At 43.1% G+C, this 25,742-nt stretch overlaps 1 protein-coding gene across 1 annotated transcript in view; it reads left to right on the forward strand.

Annotated features, from left to right (window-relative positions):
* Nucleotides 1-25,060, forward strand: part of LOC146562696 (zinc finger SWIM domain-containing protein 6-like) — a 48,589-nt gene extending 23,529 nt beyond the window's left edge. Inside the window, exons 2-14 of the mRNA XM_085294722.1 lie at nt 2,130-2,486; nt 3,917-4,065; nt 5,650-5,800; nt 7,283-7,462; nt 9,126-9,296; nt 9,471-9,617; nt 10,219-10,365; nt 11,052-11,312; nt 12,489-12,624; nt 19,610-19,767; nt 19,921-20,084; nt 21,028-21,109; nt 21,222-25,060. Of these exons, the coding sequence (XP_085150848.1) occupies nt 2,130-2,486; nt 3,917-4,065; nt 5,650-5,800; nt 7,283-7,462; nt 9,126-9,296; nt 9,471-9,617; nt 10,219-10,365; nt 11,052-11,312; nt 12,489-12,624; nt 19,610-19,767; nt 19,921-20,084; nt 21,028-21,109; nt 21,222-22,087 (2,969 nt within the window). The 3' untranslated portion in view covers nt 22,088-25,060. The remainder of the gene's footprint in view (nt 1-2,129; nt 2,487-3,916; nt 4,066-5,649; nt 5,801-7,282; nt 7,463-9,125; nt 9,297-9,470; nt 9,618-10,218; nt 10,366-11,051; nt 11,313-12,488; nt 12,625-19,609; nt 19,768-19,920; nt 20,085-21,027; nt 21,110-21,221) is intronic.
* Nucleotides 25,061-25,742: the final 682 nt, after the last annotated feature.

Raw genomic sequence — 25,742 nt, forward strand, 5'->3', positions numbered from 1 at the left:
AAGTATCCACAGTTTGTTAGCTAATTGTTAACTAAAAATAATGAATAAACATTTAAATTAGCTCAGTAAAATTTTAAATGAAGACTCTGAAATGAGAAGCTAATGGTATGGCTTGCTACTGAAATATTTAGCCAGATGTATTGATTAACAGTTGAAATGGTGAGATAAAAGTGAAATAAACAAACTAAAATGTCTGGATAAAATGAATTAAGAGTTTTAAATGACTAGCTGAAAGCATACCATGTCATTAAAATAGTAACTATTGAAAGGATATAAATGTATAAATAAATGCTTGAAATTGTTGGCTAAAAAGAAGGAATAAACCAATGAAAGTGGTCACCAAGTATGAAATGCTATTAGATGCAGGACTAACTAAAACTTGTTGGCAAAAACTGTAAGACAACAGCTATTGACAGCCTTGTGATATGCAAGATATTTAAATGAAGTTTCCAACTATGCTTTTCTAGAAGCTGCTTTAGGGACAATGCTGACATTTCACATTATCACTATTTTAGTCACCCGCTTTCTTATTCCACTCATTGAGGACAAAGAAAGAAGGGTGTCTATTTTGACCTCTGTTTAGCTTTCCTGAATAATCCTCCACTCATTTCCATCTATATCCTATAAAATATTCAACTCCTGCCCCTCCCTTCATACCAAATATAGAGCCCCAGAAAACACTTTGATATATGCGTTAATACATGCTTGATATCACATCTATGTACGCGCTCGGTCCTTTGATAAACATATTAAACATATGTATGTCTTTGCATGGTCCACATGAATTTCAGAGTTCTCTCTTGAGCGCATAAATGCATTCATAAGCTACTCCTGGCCTCTGCTAACCACTCCCATTATTAATAAATGCATGATCGCACGCTGTGCCTCAATATGTGTGTGTGTGTGCCCATATGTGTGTCTCTTTCATATGCTCATAAGTGTGTGTTTTAGGCCACTGCTGGGAACCCCCACCTGGTTCATTCATATGTATTCTCGAATAATGACTAGCCACGCCTCTGGATGGTGCAGTCAGGACAAGATCAAACATTATATTCAAATGAGAGCCTGTATAATTCATACTGGAAAAGTCAAGCACGCTGCTCACTTCCTTATCTCTTTCTCAATTCCTTTTGCCGTGGATCAGCAGTTTCCTGCATCTAGATTTCTGTCAGGCCCTTCTACTCTCACTCACAGTAATGGTAGTAGACTGCAGCTGGTCCTGATCATACTGATAAGAGAACATGGGGCCTTTGGCAGGTGACTGCGGCCGAGTGAGTCTGTTTAACATAACTCCATCCTAAGTTTATTCATTCTTGTAGACAATGTGCACAGTAGTGTCATTTATTAAAGAGCACACTTGGTGAACTAGCTGCTGTAGTACAAAACGTCTTGTTGCCTCTGTGTGTCTGTAGATCTGTAAACCAAGCAGCAACCTTCTTGACTAAAAACTCAATCCAATGCAGAAGCTTCAAACGCTGTACTACCTCATGTGGCTACCTTAGACTAGCCCCTTTTACTCAAGCAAACCACAGTGAGAAGCATTATCCACAAATAGAGAAAACTTGGAATAGTGGTGAACCTATCCAAGAATGGCCATAATGAGCTCTAAGAGTGCATCGATGATTCATCGAGGAGGTCACAAAAGAACCCAGCGTATGATCTAAAGAACTGCAGGCCTTACTTGTCTCAGTTAAGGTCAGCTTTCATGATTCAGCAATACTAACAGTTGTGGTCATTTGTATATTCTTAAATCTGGCTCAAAAGTAACACAGTATTTCATAAAAAGAACAACATACCAACAGTCAAACATGGTGGTGGTAGTGTCATAGTCTGGGACTACAGGACCTGGACCATCTCCAGCTGAGATCTATTAGCATCACCCTAAACAGACCTTTCATGCTTAAAAACCCTCCAAAGTAAACCAATTCTACAAAGAAGAGTGTAAGCACCGTTAACTAGTGGCTGATGGTGGTTATGTCCCTGTATTATATAAGACGTTGCTTAGTTGTCTGCTGTTTCTGTAGCTTGGCTTGTTGTTTTAGTTGCAAAGACAAATGGAAAACAATGAAGGATTTAACAAAAACGTTCCTAAAACAAAGCACGTTCTCTTTTGTTTCTAACATTTTCAGGCTTCCACCTGAGCGGCACAGTGACGGACCCCGCCACCCCCTCGTCACCGGAGCTCGTTTGCAGCGTCAGCGTGAGCTTTGATCGTTGCAAGATCACGGCGGTAACGTGCACTTGTGGAAACAAGGACATCTTCTATTGCGCCCATGTAGTGGCGCTGTCGCTTTACAGAGTACGGAAACCGGAACAGGTCAAGCTGCACCTGCCCATCTCGGAAACCCTCTTCCAGATGAGCAGAGACCAGCTGCAGAAGTTCGTCCAGTATCTGATATCAGTCCACCACACTGAGGTTCTGCCTACTGCGCAGAAACTGGCAGACGAGATTCTGTCACAGAACTCTGAGATCAATCAGGTCCACGGTGAGGAAACCTGTGTGTTAGTGTCTTTGTGAGGTAATGGGCATGTTTAAGATCGCATGTGGGTTTTAACAGCCTCTACGTGCGCACGTATTGACTGTGAGGGGAAGGTGAAGTGTGGCGGGATCAATGTTACTCATTAATAAGAGCCAGACAGCAAGCAGAGATTCTGTGGCTGCAATCAACACTATAGAGCTCTTCTTTACCTCTGAGAGAGAGAGAGAGATATAACAATGCAGAGATACAGATCAAGAGGTTACTAGACAGATTTGTTTATCTCTTGTTATCAATGCTGTACTTACTGCTTACCCAGAAGAGGTAAGCAGCAGGTACAAATAGAAGGGCAAACAACTCGGGAAGAGAAACCAAGGAAACCAAGAAGCACAAAAAGGCATAAAAGAGTCTGGATGCGTTTTTTTTTTTTTTTTTTTTGTCTGTGTGTGTTGCTGCTTTGTAACTGGAGAAGTGATGAAGGAAGCAAAAAAGAAGTTATGGGGAGGTGTCCAAAAATAACGGGACACAGGAAACAGACTTGAGCAAAGGAAACTGAGAAGGAGGGCCAAAAAAAGAAGACGGAGAACAGAAGAGACAGAGTCTTTTGAGAATGAAGAGACCTGTCAATGAGCCATCGATAGCTCTAGAAATGTAAACTAACTCTTGCTAGCAGAGTTACTCCTGTTCAGGTTCTCAGTTTGAGCGTCTCCTCAGCGAGTCTTCGGAAAGACATCTTTAAAACTCAATTTGTTATTGCATGCTTTTAACAAAAATCTATCTCAGTGAAACCAGTTAATTTGCTTAATCGGTAATGCAGTTTAATTATTGAGGGCGGCACTGAAATAATGACGTTATGTTATATTAAAATTAGTTTTATTAAAATGCAATGGTGGCAAGTTTGTCTATTGTTAAGATCAAATAGCTAAATGGCTTTGCTGATGTGTGCTTGGTAATGTTATAGAAACAAAACACCACATTGCTGCCTGCAGTACGAGTAGTGCACTTGCAGGTTGCTGTAGTCATAGGACATAAAGGTGTAGAAAGATGAGTTACATTGTCAGTCTTTTTTTTTTTTTAAATTTCGTGGCTATTTATGGAGATATTTTTGATCTTTTTCTTAAAAGGAAGGGCAAATGAACTTGGAAAGAGATGTTTTTTTGGGGTTTTTTTTGTAGACTTAGCTTTTAACTGTGTTTGCTAAGATCAAAGTGCACTGTTTTTGTGCTTTTCATGAACAAAATTAAACTGACTTTCATCTCATTCCCTGGAATATAAAATCTGCACGGGGTTTTATTTGACAAATATATATTCACAAATGTCCTATACCAAAAATGCCATAGTATTAATTAGGATAAGAGATAATGAGGGGAAAAAATGTTATGGCCTTATGCACATTTAAGATTTGAAGTGTGTGTGTGTGTGTGTGTGTGTGTGTGTAGGGGCCCCGGACCCCACAGCGGGAGCTAGTGTGGATGATGAGAACTGCTGGCACCTGGATGAGGAGCAGGTTCAGGAGCAGGTCAAGCTCTTCCTGTCCCAGGGAGGATACCACGGCTCGGGCAAGCAGCTCAACCTGCTCTTCAGCAAGGTCAAGACCCAGGAACACTCCCACATACACGTACAAAACACACCAGCTCTCATACAGTACATACCAGCCCTGCCAGTCACGGACACGTTCACGTTGCTCTTTTGTCTTTCTCACAAGAACAAACAGCTACTTTGAATAAATATTTTCTCCATAATGTTAGCGCACTTTTATAAGAAGCAGGAGTAAAAACAACATAATACAGAGAGCACATACACTGAACGTCATGCTGGAGCTAATTGCAGGAGGGACAGACACTGTAAGATGAAGAAAGAGAGAGGTATCGGAAGGCGAAAGCTCGCGCTGTATGCTCCTTTATACCCGTGATTAAATGATTACATGAGAGACGTGCCGTTCGCTCCGTTACCTGGTATTACAGTGGCAGAGCTAGACCAGCATTAATGCGCTGTGTGCTATGTAAAGACTGCAAGCCAAGGCCATTATCATCCAGTCCGCCTGGCTTTTAGAATATCTCTCGGCTTCATGCTCTTTGTTGCCTGTTATATTCATTTCAGTGCGCGCGCACGCCCACTAACAGCCGCGTATATGCTTACACAGACGTGCACGCCCACATCGAGAGTCACGTACGCACTTGCGCTTACGCAGAGCTCCCCTTAAATCTAAAACACACATCCACTGCATTTGAACTTTTGAATCTACTGCAAGTGTCCATGCGTGTGTGTGTGCGTGAGTGTTGTCTCCGCACATGTTGCAAAGTTGAAATTGACTGTTTTTTGTTTTTCTGGTGTTTCACTGAAAAATCCCCTCCCCTGTCTTTAAAGAAGTAGCAAATCAGATTAATATTTGATATTCCTGCACACCCAAGAGTGTTAATGCCTCCTAGAAGAAGTTGCTGACCACCATAGTTTACAATAAACCAGTCCCTCTTGTGATTAGCGCTTCTCACGAAAAGTGAAGTAGAGAAGAGAAAACTATGTTTATGCACAAAGAAACATGTTTACTTTTTTCTTCTAGTAACTGATTTTATTGAAGTTGGATTCTCATTCTTTTTAATTTTTTTAATGATGCCATATTGTATGTAATGTAATGAATGGATTTTCTTTGTGACATCTAGTTTTGCAGAATATTAAAACCCCTAAGTGAAATCGGAGAACTATTTAGAAAACATAAATGATTATTCCGTTTCTGTGTCAAGAACTGGATTTAAAAAGCACAGTAAGTATTTAAAACAGCGTTTTAAGGAAACAAAACACGACGAGAATGAGAGGAATTTTGTCATGCGACCATTAAACCTGATTTGACCGTTGACAAGTGCAGTAGCTGCAAGATTAAAATATAAATGTTTGCTGCCACTGTATTTACCTCTATCACCAAGATCAACAGATTACACACAGTAGATATGAAAACATGCCCGGCCATCTTTAAATGTGCTACATGTGTTTTGCGCCATCCCGAGGCATAAAAGTTGTGTTCTTCATTGATTTAAGCCTGCGTACGTGCCATGAATATTTCAGCGCGCACACGATGTTAGAACAACGTGCCGCTCGTGTTATCGCTGCTCTTTGTTCCTCAGCTGCTGTAAACTACATGTGTGCGCGGGCCTGTCCCTCTTGTGTCCTCCTCTAGGTGAGGGAGATGCTGAAGATGCGTGACTCCAACGGAGCGAGGATGTTAACACTGATCACAGAACAGTTCATGGCAGACCCTCGGCTGGCGCTGTGGAGACAGCAGGGCACCACCATGACCGACAAGTACAGACAGCTCTGGGATGAGCTGGGTGAGAGCGAGAAACACTGCACACGCACATACTGTCCTATAAATGTGCACACACCTCTTTGCCTAGACGGATTTAGCAAAAATCGACACAAAGGTGTTGTTTTTTTTTTTTGTTTTTGTCCCGCACACACTTGTCACTGACAGCCCAGTCACTTTCTCACTGTGACTGGTGGTGTATAAAAGTGTCTTTGTGAATTACAAGCTATTTAATGCATCGTGCTGAAACCCTAAATGTTATAACCTCTGCAGTGTTTTCAGACTCATCTCATTACATATTAAGCTGATGTGACAGAGTGCCGCTCGCCGTGCTCTCGCTCGGCTTGATACATCCTGTAGTTCTCCTGACAGACGTGCTGTACCTACAGCAAAGCACATCCTCACAAGCCACAAAACCAGCGGGCTCATCACCAGGACAGCAGCCGTGTTGTCTCCGCGTCTTTGTTGTTCTTTCTCTAATGCCTTGGTTGCTGCTGTTGTTGTTGTTTTTGTTGTTGATGATGATGTTCGTTTTCTCCCTTTGGTCTTGTTCTGCACTTTGCGAGGACAGCGCAGTGATCTCATCTGTTTCAATCCCACGTATTTTTGGAAGTGTGTGTGTGTGCACGGTCTCTTTGAAGTCCACACTTCAAAACCTTCTTCCCAAGTCCTTATCACTCCCCCTGATGTGTGGTAAATGCTGCCTCTTGGCGCCGCTCTCTTTTTCCCTCTCTCTCTCTCGCTCTCTCTCCCCCTCGCTCCCTCTTTTGTCTTGCTCCTCTTTGAGTTGCAGCTACTCCTCTCCTCCAGACACAAAGCCTTGCCTCATTCACTTGTCCTCACCCGTGTCTTCTCGTCCACATCATCCGCGCCCCCATTTCATTTTCTCCCCTCACCCCCTCCTTTTTACACTTTCTCTCTGTTCTCCGCCGTGTTTTCTTCTCCCTTCTTATTCTGTCTATGTCCTTGCCTTCGTCCTTCCTCCCAAACTCTGTCTGCACACATATGCATCTGTAGAATACAGTCACACACAGTCTCTCTCTCTCTCACTCACACACACACACACACACACACACACACACACACACACACACACAATGTGAGTGTATACATATCTCTTGGAGTCTGGAGAGTAAAATCCCCGATTGTGCTTGTATCCCCAGAGACATAGCCACTTTTCATATTCTGTTTGTTCCAATTTACTCTAAAATGATGTGTGTGCAGTCAGCGTTGCCTCGGGACTAGTCAAGTTCTCTGTTTTCACAGAGTTTTGTATTCCAGTGCAAGATGGCGGCAGCACGTAAAATGTGCTCCTAAAAGAACAAGAAACAGTGTTAGGGTGTAAAAACAGCCCCGAGCTTTCAATCTCACATGATATCTGTATTAAAGGTATTTTAAATCTCAAAAGACACACTTTATGGCTTTTGTATGACTCATTGCTTACATCACTGTTACAAACTGAGAAGTATGGCAGGTAACTGAAGTGTGTGTTTGTGTGTGTGTCCAGGTGCCCTGTGGATGTGCATCGTACTGAACCCCCACTGTAAACCGGAGCAGAAGTCATCATGGCTGCGCCAGCTGCGCAGATGGAACAGTGTGGACGTTTGCCCCTGGGAGGACGGTAACCACGGCAACGAGCTGCCCAACCTCACCCACTCACTGCCTCAGGGCGCCCATGGCAACCAAGGTAAGACATCGACAGGTTTTGTATGTCTGTCAATAACGTATTTATTGGTCGTGACACGTGTCTGGCAGTTGTAGCAGGTGAGAGGTGAGTCTCGTCACAGCTGTGGCACCTCCAAGATCTGTTGTGCAGGAATGAATAGCGAGCAACCAAAGAACTGTTTTGGCAAATTTCTTTCCCATAAATTTAGTCCATTCACGGTGGTGCTGTTAGCAACATCACCTGGTCCAAGGTTTGAGTCCAACCTTTGTGTGTTCTCTCCGTGTCTATGTGGCCTCTCTCTGTTCCCATAGTTCAGAAACATGGGGATGGGGCTAGGTTGCTGATTGCTGATTGGCCATAGGTGTGAATATGAGTGCGACTGGATGTCTACCTCTGTATGTTTGCCCGGCGGCCAGCTAATTAATTTTGTTGACCAATAATTACCTTCATTTTTTGTGTAATTCAGACAATAATTACATAGAAATCAAAGCACAAGGACAGAAGATATGCTGAAACACATTGACGAGATCCAATAAGAACTAATTAATTTGTTCAGAAAGGCAGGAATGTGATCTGTGGTGCAGTGAGGTTAGGTGCACACAATTGATCTGTCCATGAGAAACGGTTCTCTGTTTTTCATGAAAAGACAAAATGTCAAAACTTGGAAGGAAGAGAAAAGTAGGCATATGAACACATTCCACATTAGATGTTAAGGCAAATAAGACGCTTTGTTAAATCGTGTGGAGCAACTCTCACTGGTAAAACCACGACAAAAGTCTACACTTTATTTTTTTTACTGAATCATCTCAAGTTTGCTGTCAAAATGAACACGGCCTTGCCTCTCGCCCCTCCGTGACCCTGATTCGGACAAGGAGAAGAAGATGCTTTCTTTTAACGATCGATTCAAAAATGAACAAGAAAAAAGAAAGTTTTTTTTTTTTTTTTAAAATCATGATGTCAGCAGAGAAGTTCAATTTCATATTGGTGTGACTCATATTCGGTTTATTTAAAATGAATTAAAAATTGTAAATCAAAGAATTGTTGCCTCACTGTGAAAGGGCTCAGGAGCTTTGGCTACAGGGTGGGCGTATGTGTGTGTTCGCTTATCAGTCTGTCTCTATCCAGTATTTGTCCTAAAAGATAATTTTACACAGGCAGCAATTCCAAGCTAAAAGAGCCACGCATGTGCTGGAGATGAAACAACAGATTTCCATTTTTTTTTCTTTTCCTGTTTGTTTTCATACACATTTTATTTTCTTACAAGATGGACAAAACAAAAGAAACAGAGAAAAACCGCGTCGACGATAAATCTCAACTCAACAACGAGAAGTACAATTCCATACATTAACCCAACAACTGCAAAAACACAATAATTTTCCTGCCCCACATAATTGCTGTGTGAATCCGGTCTGCTGGAGTCGAGAGGAGGCCGCTTAGATTGCTGTTTGCTTTCCGGCTTTAAAACACCACAGCAGATTTTCTGTGGTACACAAGCCAGATCAAGCTGCCAATCTTCCGAGTGATGGTTTTTTGTTTTTTTTGGGGCGGAGCAATTATGCTTATGTCAAAAAATTAAGCTATTGAAATGCTAGGGCTGTCTTTTAAGACAAAAAGAAGTCCACAAATTATCGAGCGTTTGGCTGTTATCCATCTTTTTCTCACCTCACCTTTCCTTCTCCTTCAGAGATGCGCCCCCACAGGACTGTGTTCACACGGGCCATCGAGGCCTGCGACCTGCACTGGCAGGACCGACACCTCCAGCACATCATTGCCAGTGACCTCTACGCCAACTACTGTTACCATGACAACCAGGAGGGTTCTCTCTTCGACTCACGTGGTTGGCCCTTATGGCACGGTGAGTGTGTGTGTGTAGGTGTGTGTGTGTGTGTGTGTGTGTGTGTGTGTGTGTGTGTGTGGAGGTGTGAGTGAGCACGTGCCAGAAAAGTTATTTATACAGAGTGAGCCGAACTGAGATTGTCCAGGAGGTGAGAGAAAAACGCTGGTTTTAAAACTTCTGTCTTTCCCTCAGAGCATGTCCCAACAGCCTGCGCCAGGGTGGACGCCCTGCGTTCCCACGGTTACCCGAGAGAAGCCCTCCGTCTGGCCATCGCCGTGGTCAATACGTTACGAAGGCAACAGCAGAGGCAACTGGAGCACTTTCGTAGGCACAAGAAAGGTGAAACTAAATTGCGGTATTCAAGCCTTATTTATTTTTTTATTCTCAGAATCCAATTTGGCAGCAAACCATTCTTGGAAACTCACTAATTACCTACAAACAACACCAGCTCACTGTGATATCATATATAATGCCTAATAATCTCAAAGGAAAATTTAAAAAGGAACAAGCCAGAAATGCTTTCAGTTCCTGTGAATCCTTTTGCCTCCGTAAAGTGTAACTTCTAAACATCTAATTACTCTTGCCAAACTTCAGAGTAGATGAGCTCTTCATGCAAGGTACTGAAAAATAACAAATACTCATGCCATTGCTGAGATATGGTCTGTATTGATTTTTGGTAGTTTATGGGGCCTATCGCTGCTGTTTCTTAATCAGGTATGGATGACAGCTCTGTGCATATTAGTTTTCATACCCTTGCGCATTTCACTTTAAGGGGTGGAAGAATTAAGATGAGGTCTTGCTGGGACAGACAGTGGTTATTTGTGTGTATATGTGTTAATATGCTGTTCAGCTTGCAGAGGCTAATGATGTGCATTATTACTTTAAGATGTTGTCAGTTTTTGCACTGAGACGTGTCCCCGTTTGCTTTGTCCTTTTCTAGAGTTGCTCCATAAAGGCCACACTTCCATAACCAACATGGAGGGCTGGGTGGGGCATCCCCTGGATCCCATTGGCACCCTGTTCAGCACCCTAACAGAGTCAGGACGAGTGGGCGAGGAGGGCTCTAACACCTGCTTAGACCTCTCAGGTACTGCTGGTTTATGGAAACTGGCCTCTTAAATAGCTACAAAAAACCCCCCACACACATCAAAATGCGACTTTATCGTATTCTTTATTCATCCCACACCCTTTTACAAAGTGATTCATGTGTCTGTCTTTATGTATCTACATGGAAAAATCAGCTACTACACACAAACAAGTCATGAAAATACAGATGTTTTTGTGTAATTTAGCACAGATGTTTGTTCTAATTCTATAGGACTGATTTTTAACATGAGATAGGAAATTTATACTCTCCATGTATATTTCTATCTCATCGATTATAGTGGAGTAATTTTTAGTCTATACAAAGCATAGTTTAAGTGTAGCTTCACCTTCACTCTCTTTGTCTTATTCTTCACCATGTTTTTCAAATTCTCCTCGCCTACTCGCTGCGATTGCTCCGTCCCTCGGTGCGTCTCCTGCTTACAGAAATAGCCCACTCCTCTGAGGAAGAGCAGCGAACAGAGGAATGCTCCTAAGGGGTCGATCTTTATTTTGGGTGGTCACTGGATTAAGACCTGCACTGTGTGACGAACACAGTGTGTTTTTCACAGGAGACGGACTCCTCTATTGTTCAGCGCCTCAGAGAATTACACAAACGTTCCCAGCCAGTTTATGCTGACTCATTTCTTCTCATCTGCCTCTTTGTCTTCTCCTTTTCCCTCTTCATAGATTGCTCCAGCGTTGTAAGCCGAGCGGACCTCCAGCGGATGCCCGTGCAACGATTGCTGGGGGACGGCGAATCGTACGTGGCGCTGGCCGTGGAGACCGCTCTGATCGGCCTAGGCCAGCAGCGGGTGATGCCCGATGGGCTGTATGCTCAAGAAAAGGTGTGTCGCAATGAAGAGCAGCTCTTGGCCAAGCTGCAGGAAGTGGAACTGGACGACTCCCTGGTCAAAATCTTCCGTAAACAGGCCGTCTTCTTGCTGGAGGGTAAGAGAGATAACAGAATATATTCCAACTATACTTTTGTTTTGGTTTGGTTTTTTTAAATTTACATTTAAATGGTTGCTCCCAACGTGGTCAAGTGGGTGTGTGCTCCTCCTGTCCACATGATAAAGTGTGCTGAGGCAGCACTGAACTCCAGCATGCTGTATGGGTGAATGAGAGATAAAGTCTAAAGCTCTTTTCATAAGTGTAACCTGTTTACAATTTACTTTTTTTCACCATATTTCCCTATAGCTCTCTTTCTCTCTATATATAATATCTATATATTTAAATCTATCTATATATAGGCACACCTCCTCCCTGTTCTTCCTCTACCTCCCACACACCAAGAGCCTACACATTCCTGCTAAAACAGGAAAAACACTTTTGACTCTGTCTCGCTATTTATTATCCTTTCATTTTGTGGTGCAAATAGAGGCTGAGCTGCCCTGGGCCAGACCAAAATGAGCTCTTTACACAGTAACACCAGGGGTATTGTGTCAGCACACATATATGCGTGCACGCACACCAGTGTGTACATTCACAGGAGTGGAGCTAGAGCAGAATGGGGTTTGGTTATGGGAAAATGAGAAGGAGGAAGAGGAGGAGGAGGGGTGCGGTGGTGGCTCATCCCTGAGGGCCCAGCCCAGTCAAACTCTACTCCAATCCCCACCCAAACCCCAACCCTGCCTCATCCCTGGCGCGACCACCCACCTCTGGCTCCGTTACTAATAGAGCACCGGGCTCCGAGGCCTCTGTGGGTCCCTGGAGACTGCAGCCGCGCCACTGTGTGATGTGGTCTGTGGCTTAGAAGCCTGTTGGGGTTTAAAATAACCCACCAGAGATGAGGGGGGAAGCACAGGAAGAGGGGGAGGGAAGGAAAAGTGTGAGGCCAAGGCTGCACACACGGCCATATGGTTTTTGACGTCAAAGTTTGTTTTAATGCCGCGTGGCTTCACTGCTTCCTGGCTACGAGGGACAGACCAGATAAATCACTCGTCAGTGTGCAACAGGAAAATAATGACTTAATGTGCAGCAATACCAGAATGTGTTAATTGTATGGTATATATTATAAAATATAATAACTTGAGGACACACTTCTTCCTCCTGTGTGTTCCATAGCTAAAAAGGACCCACTTTTCTCGGTGTGTTTATATTGTTTTCTTGTGCTTTTTGTCACAGCTGGTCCGTACTCTGGCCTCGGAGAGATCGTCCACAGAGAAAGTGTCCCCATGCACACCTTCGCCCGCTATCTCTTCACCTCTCTCCTACCTCACGACGCTGAACTGGCGTACAAAATTGCACTGAGAGCCATGCGGTAGGTCTCCTGTGTTTGTGTGGGCTTGTTTCCGTAATCATGTCAAAACCTTGTAAATCAGATTTTTACCAGCTGTGACAGCAGGTCTCGCTTTGTTTTCACTTTGTGCGTCTGCGTGTGTGCGTGCATGTGTGTGTGTGTGTGTGTGTGTGTCTCCGTCTGTGCCATGTCATCATGGCAGAATGTGATCCTGGGCACCTTCTTTAACTATTACCAAAGCTTGGCAGGTGTTTATATGTCTGTCTGTGGATGGGTTTTGTCAACATGATGGTGTCATAAACATGCAAGGGACAGCTATGAAACTTTACAGGTGTAGTTAAGGTGACTATTGAGGAGAAGGCTCTAGATGTAGAGAGGCCCTGTTTGGACTCTCAAATAAAACTTTTTTGAGCTTTGGAGATTTCCTATGAAGTAATGAGTAAAACAATCAGAGATGGAGCAGTGCCCCACGCTCTAATAGGAGCTGTTGTGGGAGAGAAAAACTGGTGATCGTGAAGCAGTAGCATCCATGTTAGCATCCATGGCCACAAAGTTTTAAGTTACCACTCAGTGATGATCCTGAGTGTGTTTTACAGATTTCTGAAAAACAAATGAGCTTACCTGTGCAGCACACTAATATGTGAACAGCTGAATATTGGTATGCACGCCCCAACCCACTATATGATGTATCCTCGCATCCTGTATAACCATAAAATATTTACGTGCGGCTTATAAATGGTAAAATGGACTGATGCTCATGTAACACTTTTCTACTCTGCGGACTCAAAGCACTTTTTACTACAAGCCACTCTTATCCATTCACACACACACCCATACAGCGCTCTATTCTAAGCACTGTCTGACGATCACACACACTGGTGGGGAAATTACGGTTCAGCTGTGGTAGTGCATTGGCGTTGGCTGCCCGTCTACCTGCAGAGAGCATCTGTTGTCAGATGGGGGCAGTGTCAAAAATATGTGGCGTAACTGCTCTGTGGGATACTCTTATTTGTGCTGTTGTTGGTCCGTCAGTCTGAAGCTGTAACGTGCGATTTGGTGTTCACTAACCTCCCCGAGGATATGACGATGCAAACTGCATGAGCCAGCGATTCACCAACCTTCTGATTCATAGACGACCTAGTCACCCTCGCTTAAAATCTGAGTGAGGATTGAAGCGATTTGAGAGAAAAAAATCTCCTCAAGTTTAAGATCCCTCCTATTTGTGCAAGCTTATCTTCAAGCTTTAAAGCTTGTAATGTCTGCAGCTCAGTGTGCGTCTGTGTTTTGAAGGGAATTCCACGCTGTTTGCTGGCCTGTGCGTTGTCCGTGTGATCTCTCTATATTAAGCTCCTGTGTGTATTCATCTGTGGACAATGTGGACATGTGTATGTACGTTAATCAGTCTGCGCTGCTGTGTTTTGATGTTGTGACTAGTGGGAGCTGGATCAGTGAATATTAATTACATTAATGAGAGTATAATTAGTGTGGCTGTAATGAGGAGGATTCACACACGCACACACTTATGCACACACACGCACACACAAACACATGCATATGCCGAGCCAACGGGGAGAGGACACAGAGGAGGAAGATGTTTGTTATGTTTCTACAAACCTAAGCCTTGCGAAGTCCATCACTGTAAAACTAGCAAATGATTTGTGAACGACTAAAAATGAAGCGATTCTTGTTCTTCTTTTTAACTTTTTCGGGTTCTCGTGATGTGTCACAGTTGGCCGAACGGAGAACTAAAAGACAAGAAGCGCATCCCTTGCACCTTTCTACAGTTAACCATTTAGAGGCGTCAGGATGTAAATAACACACTTACAAAACCAAAACGAGATGGTTTGGATTTCTCAGTGTGGTTTCAAGGTTGCAAATCCAGCTGGTGTGTCCCTTCCATTCCCTCTAAACCCAAGTCCCAAGCCTGTTTTCCCTGAGTCAGCCACTCCCTTCCCTCCCTTGCTACTTCCCGTCACCTTTTTTTTTTTTTTTTTTTTTGTTTCCTTCTCCTCCGCTCCTCCATCCTCACTCCTTTGGCGTGAATGCGTCGATTTAGAATAATACGGCCACTTATGGGTGCTCCTGGGAGCCAGGGGTGTCTACTCAGCACATAATGAATGTGTGTAATGTAGCGTAGTGTAATGTGATAGCATATACCTTCCCGCTCCCACGGGACGGTGGACAGTTAAATATAGAGGAGGAGGTAAAGTAACCAGGGCTATTTTAATGGACCTATTATAACACTATCATTGATACAAGGAGAGAGAAAGAAAGTCTAGCTCTCTCTCTCTCGCTCTCTTGTACACACACACTCTCTCTCACACACTTTTTTTCTTTCTACTTGCATTCTCGATTTTTCTCCTCTGTCACAGTTGCTCTTAAAACGGCTTTTTTGCAAATGAGAGGAAGTCAGACTGCCTCCATGTGTGCATGCATATCCATGAGAGTATTTTAAAGTGCCTGGGAGTTTATGTGTCTTGGATGAGGTTAATTAAAGTGTGTAAGAGCAGCATATGCCGTGCAATGGCTCGACGTTAGCGGCCAACACAAAAACAGAGAAGCTGCCTACTAGTTCAGGGGCTGCCCAGAATTTGACTGCAGCCACAGAGGAAGAAGAAAGAGAAGAAGAAGCTCACTGCCTCTCCAGAGACGGTGCTTATCTCAACTCTTTTGGAAGCCAAAGAAACAAATCCCAGTCGCCTGTTATCATATGTGATTTCCATATGAGATATGAGCCTTCCAATGCTAATGACTCTGGATCTTCGCTGTAATCCACAACCTTTGATCCTCTGCATAATCCATAATCTTTGAATATAAAGTACTCTATATCACGATTGCCGTCTGAGGATAAGATGAGACTGATACATCACCAGTGCACACAGGTAGCAGCCATCATTTCAGTCGGGACCACTTTATTCCAAAGATGATTATTATTTCCAGACGGGGGGGAAGGAGAAAGACCTGTGGTGCACAACACAGCAGGCATTGGTGATATGACATCGTCAGACGTGGCATGATAAGGACGAGCTGGGATCAAGGCGGGCTGCAAAGCGGCTTGCATGAGCAACAGTTGACAGAACGTTAGAGCAGTTTAAATTGTATACCCTATATGAGATTCTGTTAGCGCTGTGTGATAATGCAAATTTTGGTATAGAGCTGATAACAAGTGAATACATGGCCAGTATTACCGATACTATTACCGATACTTTAAACCTATAAAGCACTGATCATGACTGTGACCTGGAATGTAAATGTGCCTATGGATATTTGGTTAGATCCGCCTACCTCTAGATGTTTCAGTAGGACACACAGAAGCGTATCAGCTGATGTCGTGTGACATTGAGATCTACTGTTAACAGCTAATGTGCCTTACCCAATGCTTTGGTGGCTTTTTTCTTTAGTCTGCATAGTAAAACCCCTATCTAGTCTCTCTTTTTTTTTTTTTTACATGACTTTCAGATTAAGATGCTGGGAATCATTGATGTGGGACATGTAAACAGCGCAATACTATCGTGCTGGTCCCAGTGAAAGAAATAGACGTAAACCACACTGCCAAAAGAAATACTAGTAATGTAATGGGTTGATTTCCCTTTGAAATATAATGTTTTATACAATACAATTTTACTATCAGTCAGTGAAATCTTTAAGTCTGTCCCTTGTTGCCTTCTACCTCTGCATATAATAGTTTACTGTCTGTCCACACAAAGCTATAAAGAATCACCACTACACAAACTCTCACACACGTACAGGCAGTGTATTTGCAATCACTTTGCTCATGCACATGTGTTTATTGTATTGTATGAAATTTATTGAACAATATAAAGAAACATGCTCATCTGTGAGTTGCAGAAAATCCAAGTGCACGGAAATAAACAAACCTCTCGAGAATGATATTTTAAACACAGATTTTCATGTGACTGCGACAGTGATGACTTTAATGTAGAACATGTTCCTCAAAAAGCATCACTCAAAGCAAATGTCGTTTTTAGCATCCTAGGCTCCTGACGGCTAAAATATCTGCTCATCTCGTTCATGTATGACTTCATCCCTGCTGCCAGGTGTTCTGCAGGTTTTATCCCACAGGAGTTTGTGTATGGTCTTCCACCGGATGTGTCACTTAGCTGATAGATGTGCGCTTGATAAATTCTGGAAGTGAAGGGTGTTTACAGTCAAAGGGGGAACAGAGAAAGAGGTAAAGAGGTCAGTAGTCATGGTGATGCAGACCAGAAACCCAAAGGGCCTCAGGATTTAGGTAAAACCTGCACGCACTGCTTTTTATCATTGTATCCTTGCAGCTTTTCTGCAAAGCGTTACGCATTTCATTCTTCTTACATGGGCACGTGAATGTGTGACCCTAAACGCTGGTTTACCCATCACTGCCTCGTCACAGGCTCCTCTTCTGTAATCTGTTGCCAGCTGCCTCCACGTTGACTGTATTGCATATTTCTGCCCCTTTCAGATGTGACAGCGTGCTACAGTGCCGCAGGAGACATTTGACACCAGAGCGACAAACCCTTCTCACTGACCCTCACAGGAATTGATTGCCTCTTACCGATCACTCTGTTTCTTTTTAGATAATATATTTATACGCAATTACTTCAAACCATGGCAAACCTGTAAAGAACCGTTTGTTACAGTTTTTTATTATACTGTAAGCACACAGTAAATTGGTGTTGGATTTAGATGTGCAGCATTTTGCACTAATTATATTAGCTGGCTGGGATTAAACTGTACTTGTGGTTGGATTGAATACTTTGGAGAAGTTCATGAGGGTTCATTTACCTCTCCTACATTGAGGTATTCTTCAGCAAATCCAGGTCCTTAAGCACCCATCCGATGCAAGTACTCGGCTCTCTGGTGAACACCAAACAAAAGCAGGAATGTTGATGAGGCCTCCATCTTTATCCAAGGCATTTTTTTTTTTTTTTTTTTTTTTTTTTTGCTTTGCTTTGCTGCACCCCAGGAATCTTCCAGAAGGTCCCAGTGTGGCAAAAGCTTTTAGCAGCTCTTAAGCTTTGTGTGGAATGAATCCGGCTGTTGCTAGGGCTTCCAAACATCTCCATTTTGCACCAAGTGTCAGCGTTCACACTTGCGTGCATCTCAACTGGGTTTTTGACACCTTCTGTCTCTGAGAAACGAGCTCCGCCGGTGCCCTCTTGGGCGAAACGGAGCGAAGACGAGGCTGTTTTTGTACATGCCTTTACTCGGGTGGCAGCGGTATCACATGCACCTTGCTCTGAAATTGAAACTGGCATTTAGCATTACATTGCTTTTACTGGGCTGCTTTGATGTGTTTTCAAAAGGGCAGGTGTGTGTGTGTGTGTGTGTATCTGATCTTGTGTGTGCGCGCGTGCGTGTGTATGCTCTGGGTTTTTTCATTGATGTGTGTTGGTATTTGTTTGATGTGTGTCCAGCCTTACGGGGCTAGAAGGTGAATTCCTTAATTTCCCCATGGACTCAATTAGCTTTGTGATTGGCTGAGAGAAGGCCAGGTTGCGCTGTCTTCTGAAGGAAAGAAGACCTTTGAAACTGAGGTGGGAGGGAAGAGAAGTGAAGCAGAATAGGAGATGAGCCGGCCACAGTGGTAACTGTGTTGTGCTCGTGGCTCTTGTGAAGACTTGGCCCTGTCAGTATTATTATAATGAGAGACAGAAACTAGTGAAGCTCCTCCATCCACTAGCAGGTGTTGCACGGCTCTGACTTCATTATGACCAATTAGAGTGAAGAAAATACTAATTATACCATGGTTTCTAGGTGATTAAATACTAGGTTGAAAGTAAATTGCTGGGAGAGGCTAACTGTAATCCCCCTGTGTCGACTGAAGTCATTTTGATTTTGAAGTGACTTTCAGGCATTCATAATGAAGCCCTTTTTTTTTCTCTCAGTACAGTATTCTGTTTGCTTGTTACAGTATGGAGGAAAAAAGGGGTTTCATTGATGATGATTCACGGACCTTTGTTGTCTAATTTCTCTTCACTCTTGTAGTTCTTTAATTTTGTGTTTTTGAGTTTAATATTCTTAATTAACTGAAATACACTTAGTTCTCCAGACTTCTTGAAGGACATTCCAAGCTCCTCTTTGGATGTTGGCTGTCTTTTGGTCCGTTTTCTGTCAAGATGATCCTACACTGTTTCAGTAAAGGTCCGGGCTCTGGGGAGGTCAGTCCATGACTGATAGTTTCCCATTGTTTGTTTTTCATTCCATGCATGCTGTTATTGCATTGGCAGCGTGTTTGGGATCATCGTCATGCTGAAAAGTAAAGCTGTTGTCAGTTACAGGCTTTCCAGATGCTATTGCATGGAGGATTAAAACCTGATGGTACTTTTCTATGTTCATAATTTCACCATTTTTGATAAGATCCCCAGCACCACTGGCTGAAATGCAGCCCCAAATCATGACAGAGCCTCGTACATGTTTTACGGATGGCTGTAGACACTGTTGTCCTCCATATATACCATTAATGATTTGAAACTCATCGCTCTATAAAACCTGTTGCCACTGATTTTTCAGTCCACTTCTTCTTCCACTTCTTCTCCCTGTTTCCTTTCCTTAAGACTTGCTTCTTGACTGGGTGACTGCCCAAAACCCACCTCTGGGTCTCGTGTCAGTGATGATAGTGTTCATCTACTGCTTCTTCCATTGTTCTCCACTTGTCTGGTTTCCTCATCATTTTTAAAGGCATATTGTACTCCTTTGACACTTTTTTTTTGCAAATTATTTTGTTGCTACAAAAATACTGCTCTTTGCTTAGTTTCCTCTAAATATATTCAGGCATAAGGATGGACTAAATCTGAGTGAAAAAGCAGCCAGTGTCCAAAGAAAAACTTGGAGACCTGGAGAAATATTGCTCAAGACCACTTTAGAAAAGTCTGGCTTCTTGAAAGCAAACTATAAAGAAATAAGGGGTGGCTCAAGACTCTACTTAATATTTATGTATTTAATTGAAGTACATAATTCTCCACAGAATATCTTTAATAATTGTGCTGTGGGTCTGTTTCTCCGTCAGGTTGCCGGTGTTGGAGTCGACGGCATCATCCGGTGACCTGTCGCGACCTCACCACATCGTGTCCGTAGTGCCCAACCGCTACCCGCGCTGGTTCACCCTGAGCCACATAGAGTCCCAGCAGTGTGAGCTGGCCTCTACCATGCTCACTGCTGCCAAAGGTGCACAGATATTTGCACAATTACAGATCCCGCCATTAACTTTCCTAATGTTGACGTACTATTAGTAACACAACACATGCGTTTGCATGTATACAGGTAGGGGTAGCAGTAATTTCTGTGCAATTATAAACTATTTCTGTGTTTGTACCACAGGCGACAGTCGCAGGCTGGAGACGGTCCTGGAGTCCATCCAGAAAAACATTCACTCCTCGTCTCACATCTTCAAACTGGCGCAGGACGCGTTTAAGATTGCCACGCTCATGGACAGCCTGCCTGATATAACACTTCTCAAAGTCTCTCTGGAGTTAGGACTGCAGGTATGCTTTTTTTTTTTTTTTTTTTAAGTGTACTTCTGTGAATTTATTTTCACCTTTTAGTGGAAGTCAGGTTGTAAATTTCCATGGCACACCTTTGTTTAAAAAAAAAAAAAAAGCCTAATAATACATCCACATGTGTATGTGAAGGTAATATTCTACTTATACCAAGCCGCTGTTCACTTGTATCTTTGAGTAGAGATATATTGGATCATTTTCTTACAAGAAAAGCTTGTAGCTCTGGAGGATGACATTAACCCTGTACATCACAAGGGTTTAGTTATCTTGGGTCAGTAAAAGGATTTTACCCTGATGTTCATGAAACAGAATTTGACATTATTGTCTTGGAATACAAGAAGATTACCTGGAAACGGCATTTACACTATAGGGTGCTCTTAATCCTGTAAAATAGCTCCATTATATGACGAGTGTAGAGGAATCAGAAAAGATATTGTAACAGATCTGTATCTGTGGATCCTTTGGTTTCCTGAATATTTAATTCTAGATGGAACAGCACTGCAATGCTATTTTCTAAGGGGCCTTTATTTTGTGCACCTCAGGGAGGAGAATGAGCTTTTGAGAGGTGATGCTTGGTAAATGTCACAATATTGTTCATTATGTTTTTTCACCTTATTCGCCTTTGCAGACTTTAATAAATTATTTATAGATTTACCTTGGATTATATATTTGTAAAGGTATTCACTTTGATGGTTTTCCTGTGGGCCTTTCCCCCCAAGGCTGTTGCAAAATGTACCACAGTCTTTTCCGCCACAGTTCTAGTGCGTCGTTGAAGTTACAGTTGAACTGGTTACAGGAATATTTATAATACTCTTCAGCGGTAATGGTAGATATAGCTCATCTTCCCTGTGCATTTTAATGCTTTACATGTCTGATCAGTAACTCACCTTTCATTCCCTCCTGCTCCATCATTTTTCACCTTCCTCAGGTGATGAGAATAACTCTGTCCACATTAAACTGGAGGAGGAGAGAGATGGTTCGCTGGTTAGTCACATGTGCCACTGAAGTTGGTAAGCCACGCTCTCCGCTTAAATTGGTGTTTTTCAGCTGTTTTAAGGATTATTATTAGCTTCTGCTCTATATCTCTCTTCACATCTATTCATGCCTCGATGTGTGCCCCAGGTGTGTACGCACTGGATAGCATCATGCAGAGCTGGTTCACCCTCTTCACCCCCACGGAAGCCACCAGTATTGTGGCCACCACTGTCATGTCCAACAGCACTATCGTCCGCCTGCACCTGGACTGCCACCAGCAGGAGAACCTGGCTTCATCTGCTCGCACCCTCGCCCTACAGTGTGCCATGAAGGACCCCCAGAACTGCGCCCTCTCCGCTCTCACGCTCTGCGAAAAGGACCACATTGCCTTTGAGACAGCCTACCAGATTGTACTGGACGCGGCGGCGACAGGAATGAGCTACACGCAGCTGTTCACTATTGCGCGCTACATGGAACACCGTGGGTATCCAATGAGAGCGTACAAGCTGGCGACGTTAGCGATGGCCCACCTGAACCTCAGTTACAACCAGGACACGCACCCGGCCATCAACGATGTGCTGTGGGCCTGCGCGCTCAGCCACTCGCTGGGGAAGAACGAGCTAGCGGCCGTAATCCCCCTGGTGGTCAAGAGCGTCAAGTGCGCCACTGTGCTGTCTGACATTTTGCGGCGGTGCACGCTGACCACGCCGGGCATGGTGTCGGCGCTGCACAGCCGCAGGAATTCTGGGAAGCTGATGTCGCTGGACAAAGCGCCGCTCAGGCAGCTGCTGGACGCAACCATTGGGGCCTACATCAACACCACACACTCACGGCTCACGCACATCAGCCCGCGCCACTATAGCGAGTTCATCGAGTTCCTGGGGAAGGCCCGGGAGACTTTCATGATGGCTCACGACGGACACATTCAGTTCACCCAATTCATAGACAACCTGAAACAGATCTACAAGGGCAAAAAGAAACTAATGATGCTAGTGAGGGAGAGGTTCGGCTGAGGGCGAGGCCGAAGGGGAGGTGGTGAAAAAGCCCGCCCCTCCCCGCCCTCCTCCCACTCTAGTACTTTTCTATTAACTTGAGTCTGCCTTTTGAACTTCTTTTTGGACTGATTAAAAATAGACAAGTAAAAAAAAGAGGGATGCGACTTGTAGAATGAAGCAAAAAAGAGAAAGGAAAAGATGACAAAAAAATCAACAGAGCCACACGCGGTATTATTGTTCTTGCTGTTGTTATTGTCATAAACATTATTACTATTATTATTATTAATAATAATATTATTACTACTATGTGTACAGAAGTGTTTTTATTTTTCAGAAGAGAGGAAATTTGTCACATTGTGAATGTTGTGTGTATTTCTCTACATGTGTGCGAGACGAAAACGAAAGCGAAACGGCTTTTTTTTTTCTTTACGTTCCTTTCCGTTCCTCTAATGATTTAAAGCATCTCTCCCCCCCCCCCTCCCGTTTCAGTGTATATTGAGTTACATGTTGTCAAGTGGCTGAAGCCCTTCTACAATGGCGCTCATGTTAAAAAAGAAAAAAAAAGAGGAAAAAAACACAACAAAAAAAAAAAGAAAACTTGGTATCCTCAAAGAGAAACTAAGGCTTTAAAAAAAACACACTCAAAACACACAGAGCACCTCCCTCTGTCCACGCCCTCACCGGCGGGCGCTGGCCAGCACTGCACAGCTTAGCTCGGCTCGGCACAGCTTGGGTTAGCACTGAAAGAAAAGCTGCCATCAGCATTTTCTCCAGACACAGCAGCAGTAGCAGCAGAAGCAGCAGCACTGGAGCAGCCATTAGTTTTCTCTGGGTTCCAGGCATTAGTTTCATTATACACAACAATGCTCTCAGCTAACTTGTGTTGTTGATATTGTTATAATCTCACCCACCTCCATAATGAGTACCTGTTCCAGACAGAAGACAGTAATGCAGGCGCTATAGACAAAGATAATGAGTATTCTTGTTATAGCTTCAACTACTTCAAGCTGAAGCAGAACCCCAGAGGCAGACGACTACCTCATGATACGGTATTGAACTGCTCCCAGATATATTTTTTCTTCTTTTTTTATTTGCTATCGTGATTGTTATCGTCTATGATAGCTGACAGTGTTAATTAAACAGGGGGATTCATCAGTGAGACCGAGGTTATGAGGAAGCTTCAGATTCCCGCTAAGTGTTTCTGCCCTTGGCTCTGCTGTACGTCATTGCTCTGGCATCGGTACTTGCACCCCCCTCTCCAAAAAGCTTCAACACACACACGCGCGCACACACACACAACATGTGTCAGTATATCAGTCCACTCTCATCTATATACAGCCGCCATCATCGTGGTGTTTTCCGACTCGGCCAGTGTCACCTCCCTCTGTGCATGTGAATCATAGAAATTAGACTTTCTACTGTTATAGTTGATTGTGTGGAACCTTCAGTAATTGTCAGCCAGAACGTTCTCAGGGATTTCTCTACACAGGAAGAAACAACAACAAAAAAAGGCGGAACATACGAACAACTGAACTTCGAGGAGAAAAAGAAAGAAAGGAGAAAAAAAAAGACAAAAACACGACACAACATGAGCGAGCATTTATTGTACTCTGTATATATGCCATAGTATATGTCTGAATATGGAGGATCTGAAAGTATATGTTAACTAATTTATACAGAGTATTCTATGTAATGTGAAATACTTGAAGCCGCTGTAGTTTGCTCTCTCTCCCTCTCTCGCTCTTCATCTCTTTCTCCCTTTTTGCCCTTTTTTTTCTTTTCTTTTTTTTTTCTTTTTTTGAGGGTGTGGGCTTTCCTCCCTCCCCTCCACTCTTTTGTAAAAAAACAACAACAACAAAACAGAACATATCAGAAGGACTCGACTGACCTTGTTGACAGCTTTTTGGACTCGCATGTGTTCACGCACGAGACGCTGGATCCTGTCAGAAATGTTGTTCCGCTGAGTGACGTGTAGAATGGGAAGAGAGGCAGACTACTCCACGCCAGTGGCGGATAAATGTTTAAAAACACGATACGTGATTTCATACTTAGTTATGCATGTAAGCTGTTGTAGTAGCCTAGATTTCCATGGGATCCTATTGGAAAAATACTATAATGTGCTTTATACAGGAGCTAATTGGCGAACAGAGCGTGTATTATGTGTCCAGCCTTACAGTCGTACATTTAAAAGGACATATTTTGCTGAGAACCTGCCTCATGTTCCAGTAATATATAATAACCGCGCAAGTAACTTATTAGTCATCAAACTCGACAATTCTGCACATGGACAAATGAGTGTCCTCAGCTCTCTCCTTCATTCCCTGCAGATTTTCCAGTGTCTCCACTGCAAAGTTCAAGCTGTCCCATCATTACCTGCCTTTTTACCTTCTCTCTCTCTCTCCTTCTTCTTCTCTTTTTTTTTTTAATATCTCATTTTCTCTGCGTCTTTTTTCTATCTTGTGTTGATTAAAGATAAAAGCAGCCTTTTCTCTTGCCTTGTCTTAACGCTTTAAAGTAACCAAACAGAAGATCTATCTAACAACCAAACGCGTTCTAAGAGGGGAGAGACAACCAACCTTGGTCCCAGCTTTAGTGTCCTTAATTAGTAAGTGAATGGCTGTGTAACTGATGCTTTAACAAAGCAATTCCTCACGTGTGTTTGGTGGAAAAGTTGTCCAGTGTCTCTTGTTCTCTTCAGAAACAATTTCCTCTGAGTCTTTCTAGCTGTTTGTTTTATTTTATTTTAATTTTCTTGTTTTTTTTGTTTGTTTGTTTTTTGTTGATTTTGTTCGTGTAGGAATGTTCTGCTCTCCCATTTTATTTATTACAATGACCCATGTATACATGCTTATGAAATTAAGATTTGATACACCGATATCAATTTATTTATGTAACTAAATCACTGTTTTATAATCTTGTTAATGAGTCAATAATTGATTCTTTTGTTTTTTGTTTTTTTTGTTTTAATAAAAGTTAGTTTTTTGAAATGTATATTTATTTCCTCTCAAAGTTGATTTTTTTTCTTTTATACTTACACCCTGCCAAAAACGGGAAGCATTTCTTTTATCTATTTATTTAATTTTTTATATGTTTTACAGCTGCACTTTTGTCTGAGAAGGTCTGTCGTAGATCATTATGTGACGCGGTCCCTGAGCATGACGGCGCGCGCTGCTCGGCATATCGGCGAGAGACGATCAGTCAGGACGGTTCAGATCTCCATCAAACGGCGATGTCAGAAAAAGGCAGAGAGGGATCACTCTCGCTGGCAGCAGCTTTCACGCTGTCATCCCGGGCGAGCTGACGAAGAATGTGAAATGTATCAATTGATATTCCCATGGTCTTTGTAGCTTCTGTCAGGCAGCCAGGCTCAGCCAACCACAATAACCTGTTTACATGTATCCAACACTGACAGTGGTGCCACAGAATGACTAAATCAGTGTATGCAGTTTGTCAAGTATGTGCGTTTGTGCAGGCATGTTTTGGTGTGTGCTGCTCCTTGTTTGCATGCCTCTGCGTGCCTGCATGTATTTTAATGTGCATATGTGTGCACGTGTGTGTGTGTGTGTGTGTGTGTTAAGGTCTTTAGGGAGCGGATGGGAACAGGTGGTAGCTCCAGACTACAGGAGCTCCTGACAGCAGTAAGGTCCCCAGACTCCCAGCCCCTCATTAAACA

Source organism: Mchenga conophoros, linkage group LG12 (genome assembly GCF_057382185.1).
Source record: "Mchenga conophoros isolate Kocher_MC1m ecotype Shallow Benthic linkage group LG12, M_conophoros_male_GT1.1, whole genome shotgun sequence".
Taxonomy (NCBI): Eukaryota; Metazoa; Chordata; class Actinopteri; order Cichliformes; family Cichlidae; genus Mchenga; species Mchenga conophoros.